Genomic DNA, 7,380 nt, shown 5'->3' with positions numbered 1-7,380 from the left:
GAACTGTCTGCTTTGGGTTTGTTTAAAATAAGTCCCCGCAACTTAAAATGTTTATTTGGATTGGTGCTCTTGTTTCATGTTGAAAATACTAACCATGATCAGCTTCAGTTTCTTTAATGGTAAATGAGGAATAAAATTGTCATGCTTCGTAAGTTTTCTTTCCTCTTAGTAAACATGCAGACAATTACACAAGTCATAAGTTTACAGCTCAATGAATTTCGCAAAGTTAACAGGTTCACGTAACAAGAATCCAGACCAAAATGGCAGAACCCAAGAATTCCACTTATGGCTCCTTTTACCCACTACACCCCCAGCCTTCTGAGTTTTAACACCAGGGATTGTATTTTCCTGTTTTTGAACTCTCCACAAATGAAATCTTTCACTTATGTGTGCTGTGTCTTGTTTCTTTTGTTGAGCCTTATTTGTGAAAGGTACCTATGTTGTTGCATGCAACATTCGTTTTTCATTTCATTTCTGTATGGTATTTCATTGTAGAGTCACAAGCAATTGATTGTCCCAGATATTGACGAATATATATGTTTCTGTTTTTGGAATTATGCAGGGAGTGCTGCTATAAATAGTCTCGGGCCCATCTTTTATCCAATGCATGCACACCTCTGTTGGTTATATACTTAAGAGTGAAACCGGGGGAAGGGTCATAAGGCATGCATATGGCTAACATTAATAGATACTTCTTTTCCAAATTGCTTTTACCAATTTATGTTCTCACTCACCAGCAGTATATAGGAATTTGTTTTTCCATATCCTTAAAAACACTTGACTTTTCATGTTAGCCATTTTGGTTATGTGTAATATCATTTTCCAGAGGTTCCAATTTGCATTTGCCTGATGACTACTGATGTCGAGCACCTTTTTATGTGTTTAGTGGCCATTTGGATAGGCTCTTTGGTGAAGTGACTGTTCAAGTCTTTTGCCCATTTTTGTATTGTGTTTTCAGCCTTGTCATTGTGGAAAATCTTTTTGTATTCTGGATAGAATTCTTTGCCAGATTATATATAGAGATTATGGATTGCCTTTCACTCTGTGGCTTAATCCTTTTATTCTCTTAACCATACTTCTAGAGGAAAAAGTTAATTTTAATTGATCTCCAATTTATCAGTATTTTCTCATTATGATTAGCCTTTTGTTTTCCATTTAAGACATCTTTGCTTTTCACATAGACATGAAAACGTTTTCGTATCTCTATGTCTGAAATCTATTTTGCCTTCCGCTTTTAGGATTTGCAATTCATGCAGGATTGATTTTCGTGAGAATAAAGCAGGAGTCAATATTTATTTTATCCATGTGGATACTAAAGTGACCCAGTGTCATTTTTCAAAAAGGTTTTTTCCCTACACTGCAGGCTGTTCCCACACCGAAAATACGTTACCTTTGACATAACTTGGGTGAGAGGTTAACCAAATATGTGTGGGTGTCCTGATCTTTTCTACTTCTTTAATCTATTTGTCTACACTTGTGCCTATAGCACATTGTCTAGTTACAATAACTTTATAATACATTTTGTTATCTGCCAGTGTTAATCATCTGCCAGATTGCTTTGACTATTCTTGGATTGTTGCATTTCCATGTAATTATAGAATCAGCTGATTAATTTTTGCAAAAGTTATGATTTTTATTGGGCTTACATTTAATCTCTTGACATCGTAATATACTGAATCTTCTAATACGCAAAGCCCTACATTTATTTATCTTCTTTCTCTCAATCATGTTTTCAACGTAGAAGCTTACACATCTTTCATAATTTTGTATTTATATTCATAAGGGATTTTGGTAAGTCATTTTCTATCCTTGTATCACCTTGCTGGATATTGGAGTGAGGATTATATTGGCTTCATAAAATATGTAGAAAAGTGTTATTTTTTTATTTTTTTATTTTTTATTTTTTTTACTATTTTCTGGGAGAGTTTGCATGGGATTATTCTTTCCATAAGTATTTAAAGGAATTTCATAACACTGTTTTTGTTGTTAATTACATGATTTATTACATCTAAAGCATATAGGAAGTACCTGGCAATTAATAAATGGTATAAAATGCTAACTATCCATTTTCCCCGTGTAAATCACCACATTAAAATGCCAGAAGAGCGGGCTTTATACAAAGAGACCTCCATAAAGAAGCAATGTGCTCTATGCCATTCTTTAAGTGTAACCTGTCAACATTGATCCAATTATCCATTGATACTTGTCACATTTTCAGAAGATACTCTATTTTGATTTCCTAACCATTTTACTACCATAAAAGTTAGACTAATACTACACAAAAGAGAGGTGGGTTTTGACAAGAGTAGTTTTAAATGATACAGATCATCCCATCTTGTACTAATGAAGAGCTTTTTGTTGTGAATGTGTATACACTGAGCTCATGACATCCAATTTTTTTTCCTTAATAATTCCATGCCCCTTCTTTCATTATGAGTCGCTGTGCTCTCTCCCTGCTCTCCTTCTAGTGGAATTTTTCAAGGGTTACCGCCAGGCTGCCTCCATTTTCCTAGGGCTACTCATTTCTCAACCCAAATCTGTTTCCTCTTTTTACCATTCAACTGAAATGACTCATCACCACGGTCTCCACAAGTTGCCATGCTGTTAACTAAAGGTCATTCTTCTGTCCTCAACTGATGTGATCTCAGTGGTAGTTAGCACTATAGACCACACCTGTTTTCTTGGAATACACTCCACCAGTTGAATTCTATGACAGTGTATGCTTACTGCTTTTTCTCTTGTTTAATATTTCTATTTAGTCTAGGTGGATTCATCCTTATAGGACTTTTTGAGTATTGAGTCAATTTCTCAAAGCATGTGACTTCAATCATTTCTATGAATGTCGACCCTTAAGCATATATATTGGCACCTCTTTGAGATCCCCTTTTGAAGCCTCATCAGCTACCTCAAATTCAACATCTTCTAAAACCAGGTTCATGCTGTTCCTTTCATGGCTGCTCCTATAATTCTCTCTTAGCACATACCATTTTCCCAGACCCAACAATGACCAGACTGAGTGCCATCTTTGTCTCTCCTCTTTCCCTCACCCCATAGTCAAGCAACTGATAAGCTCTGCTCATTTTTTCTCCTACCCATGTCACAATTTCAGAATTTCACTTGTATTTTTTCCCATTGATACTATTTGAAGGCCCATCAATTTATCAAGACTTCAAGTTGGCTCTTCCACGAACATTCATAATTGCTAGTCTACCCACTGCAGCCAGAATATTCTTTTTCAAACTTGAATCTACAAACATCATGCCCCTGTTTCACGTCTGCTTTTACCAAGGGAATGTGGTCTGTTTTGTTCAGGTAGGTCATCAGTATTCAGTATATGTTCATCAAGTGATAAATGACAAGAAAAAGAATCAGAAAGTTTTTGGGTTTTTTTGCTTTTGTTTTTTTTTTTTTTTTTTTACCATGCACAAATATATTTTCCTGTGATATATAGGTAACAATGACTTCACCAATTTAAGACATCATTTGAATGTTTATAGTGGGCATGCCAGAGCTTATAAATAATATCACACAATATAAGCTATGCACTAAATGCAAGAAATTACTTCCTCTGATCAACCATGCTAATCTACCCAGATCAGCCCTCTGTATACATGAAAAGGGCAGAGAAGAAAAGTCGACTATGACTCAATCAATTAATCATGTATTTCCTGAGTGTCTATTAGGTGCCAGACAGGGTGCTCCATCAGTGGAGGACAGCTGGGGTCAAAAGCCTCTGGTAACTACGAGCTATAGCAGAATACGGCAAATGCCAGAAAGATATAGAAGATGTGAGGGAACAAGAGAGAAGGGTAGAATGTAATTCAGACAAGGATGTTAGAGAAAGTCTATTTGGGGCAGGAAACTTTTGAAACTTTTAAAGAAGGGTAGAATTCAGGCACCTGGGTGTCTCAGTTGGTGACTCTTGATAACAATTCAGGTCACAATCTCACAGTTGTGACATCAGGCCTTGTGTTGGGCTCCTCACTGAGCATAGAGCCTGCTTGGGATTCTCTACCCACCCCGCACCCCCCCTTCTTCCCCGCTCATGCTCTCTCTCTTTCAAAATAAACAAGCATTTATTTATTTATTTTTATTACGTTTATTTATTTTTGAGACAGAGAGACAGAGCATGAGTGGGGGAGGGTCAGAGAGAGGGAGACACAGAATCCGAAACAGGCTCCAGGCTCTGAGCTGTCAGCACAGAGCCCGACGCGGGGCTCGAGCTCACAGACCGCGAGATCATGACCTGAGCCGAAGTCGGCCGCTTAACCGACTGAGCCACCCAGGCGCCCCAACAAGCATTTAAAAAACATAAAGGAAGGTAGAATTTCAGAAACCTGAAAGTATTCCTGGTGAAAAGAACAGTCAGAATGAAGTTTAATCTGGCATAATGTAATCGCCGTGACTCGTGAGAGGTAATGGAGGCCTTGGCTTAGGGGGTGGTGATCAGAAATGGACAAGATAACACGACAGTCAACACTGGATCTACAAATTTGTGGGTTGGGAAGTGTGGGAAATAACATAAGTAACAACAAATGGGATGCCCAGAGTCTCCCAGCCCAGAAGATGCCAGTGCCAGTAAGGGAAATAAGGAAACGAGAAGGAGACTATGACATTAGGAGTCCTGAACACATCAAGGGAACAATAATGGAGTTTCTGACCCACCGAGGGATAGACGCCTTTAAGACATCCAGGCAGGGCTGGAAACGGGAGCATGAGGTTTGAGAAGAGAACCAGGAGAGCTTGGCTAAACTTCAACATTCCTACTAAATTATCTTTAATGATCGTACTGTGAATCCACAATCCATACATTTTATATAAAGCATTCTGGAATCTTTCATCCGAGTTTGATTACTTGTACAAGTCTTCACATTCCCCTTACAACTAACATTTTTAACCTTCAAAGCCTCCTTAATCAATTAACACTTGTTTTCCATTGACAGTTTATTAAAGGTTGATTCGGTCCCAAATCCCAGCTGCTGTCTGCATCCTAAACTTAATGCTCCGAATTCCTGTTGGGTTACAGAGGGAGTAAGGGTCGCTAATGATGGCTCCTTGTTGGACAAATTATTTCATTTTGAAATTGTATAGCCGAAGAACAACAATAAAGTATCAGTGCTACTTTTAAAAATAAATAAGGGGTTATTTTGCTTGCTGAAAGTTTTCATTCGAATGACTGATCAGATCTCACATGTCTGTTTAAAAATGTCTGACTTAGGTCGTTACAAAATGACAGACTATGATAAACTACATGATAGTCGGGAGTGAGACAATGAGGCATTGTTTACACAGAAGATTGAGTAACTGGTTTCACAAAAGAGGTTCTTGGATATCTATTGTATGTACAACTAAGAGATTTACTGGAGCTTTTATAATTTCTGCAAGGCTCTTTTCCAGCCAGCTTCATTAACTTGAAGCAAATCAAATCATGCAGAAATCTGGCTCAGCCAGAAAGAAACCCAGGAAGATATAATATGAAGAAAAACAGACACGGGATGATAAGGTTTAGAATCTTTGGCATTTTTCATAAACATTTTGTTTGAAGATTATTAAATTACAACCCAGAGAGGAAAAAAAATAGCAAAACTCACTATTAAATCTGTTTTTTTTTACCTCGACTTTTCTTTACAATACATATATATATATTATATATATATATAAAACTGCACAAAGTATGTGTCAACAAAATACGGTCTTTACAACTTAAATATCATTTGAACATAAAGATATTGGCATACATTTTATATATGCATAAAATCGGGGTTTTTACCTGGGGGGGTACTATGAAATGGGGGCTGTAGGCATCGGATACTATTCAGGATTTGGGGATGATGCTTTTCTAGGAACGCGGTTCTGAGATATATTACATGCAGATTATTTTGCTCAAGAACGAAAGATCATTTTGGACTGCTGCCTTATTTTTACTTTCTGCCCCCAAATGCGGGCGGATGAAGGGATTACGACAATCAGGTGAGCGGTCCACCTTCATTCGTTAGTCCCTTGCTCCCCAGCCTTTACCTTTCTTTCTAAATACTTTCAGAATTCATTCATTCATCCCCCGCGTCCTGCAGCTATAATATTGACATTTTATTTTGGAAATAAAGCGAAGTCAAGTCAGAAGAAATGGCGTTTTTAAGGCAACCAAATACTCTCCCTGAAACCTTCGCTTTTTGGACGAGTGGTCCCTTTGGACTTTCCGGGGCCTTCCATTGCCAGCAATGGACGGTGAAAGAGGCTGGCATCCAGCGCCGAGGTGTTGACCACAATTTTCCATACGGGTCTTCAGTAATCACGGCTGAAAGAGTCCCCAAGACTTGAGCTGATCTGGGTCATTATTTAAAAATCTATGCATGATATACATTATGTGGGGAGACGATGGCTACCAGGGATTTGCTAACTCGGAGAAACCGACTGCCTCACGTGAACAACAATCTGAAAGGAGTGTGCAGACGGGAGTGGACATGACCGGATCTTCAGGAGAATCTGGTGCACGTACCATAACAAGTTCAACGTCCCTCTTGAATCCAGGTGGACTCCCGGCTGTTTTCAAGGAGGCTGTTGAGACCCCTGACAGCCTTAAGTTACCTTCTACGGGAGAAGGGACATCAGTCTTTCACGGTCTCTGGCTTGTTTCCTTGCGAGGGGCCGACCTGCTACGCAACCGGCACACCCGTGTGCGTGGACGTGCGCACACGTGGGCAATCGGTGCCCGTGGAGAAGCGGGGAGAAGAGGGGGAGGGCTCCACACAGCACGTGTTTTGGAAAGACACCGTGGGGACCACCGGCGGAACAGAGACATCACGGGTCTCATCGACCCCACAGGGAATCGGGTGCCGGTGGCCAGAGTTGGCGCGTGTCCTAGACGGCACTGCGCTTCTTCCGAAGGGGGCTGTGGCTGCTGCAGGGTCTCAGTTCGGCGTACTGCACCTGTGAAAACAAACAGACGGGACGCCGGCGGTTAGGTAACCCTAGCTGGCCACAGTGCGTGTTAATGGCTCCCCAAGGACAAACCGAGGCAAAGGAAGGAAGGTTCAAAGGTAATGAATCATTTTCTAAACACAGGAACATGAAGGGATTAATTGCAGGAAGGATTTGAGAAGTCATGCATCATTTCTTGAAACCAAAATATTAAAAGCAGATTTTTCTAATGAGATGCCTGGGTTTCTACCTGCTCTCGGCGCGGCCGGATAATTCTAGTTTTGCGCGTGCCCGTTTTCAGCCACAAGTACACTTAATAACTGCCTCTTGCGAGTGTTTCCCTTAGTACACGATGCAGTGACTTACTAAAAAAGAGTCATTTCAAACTATCTACAATCTTGGAGGAAAAAAAAGTGTCTCTGCAAATTATATACATTTATTTGGCCAGAGAGACCGCTCCCC

At 39.8% G+C, this 7,380-nt stretch overlaps 1 protein-coding gene across 7 annotated transcripts in view; it reads right to left on the bottom strand.

Annotated features, from left to right (window-relative positions):
• Positions 1-4,748: 4,748 nt before the first annotated feature.
• Positions 4,749-7,380, bottom strand: part of MCTP2 (multiple C2 and transmembrane domain containing 2) — a 241,814-nt gene continuing 239,182 nt past the window's right edge. For all 7 annotated transcript variants that reach the window (XM_045448740.1, XM_045448739.1, XM_045448741.1 and 4 more), the window contains one exon: positions 4,749-6,927. In XM_045448740.1, the coding sequence (XP_045304696.1) occupies positions 6,859-6,927 (69 nt within the window). In that variant the 3' untranslated portion in view covers positions 4,749-6,858. The remainder of the gene's footprint in view (positions 6,928-7,380) is intronic.

Source organism: Leopardus geoffroyi, chromosome B3 (assembly GCF_018350155.1).
Source record: "Leopardus geoffroyi isolate Oge1 chromosome B3, O.geoffroyi_Oge1_pat1.0, whole genome shotgun sequence".
Lineage (NCBI taxonomy): Eukaryota > Metazoa > Chordata > Mammalia > Carnivora > Felidae > Leopardus > Leopardus geoffroyi.
The sequence above is the reverse complement of the archived record's forward strand: the minus strand, read 5'-3'. Positions and strand labels throughout refer to the sequence as shown.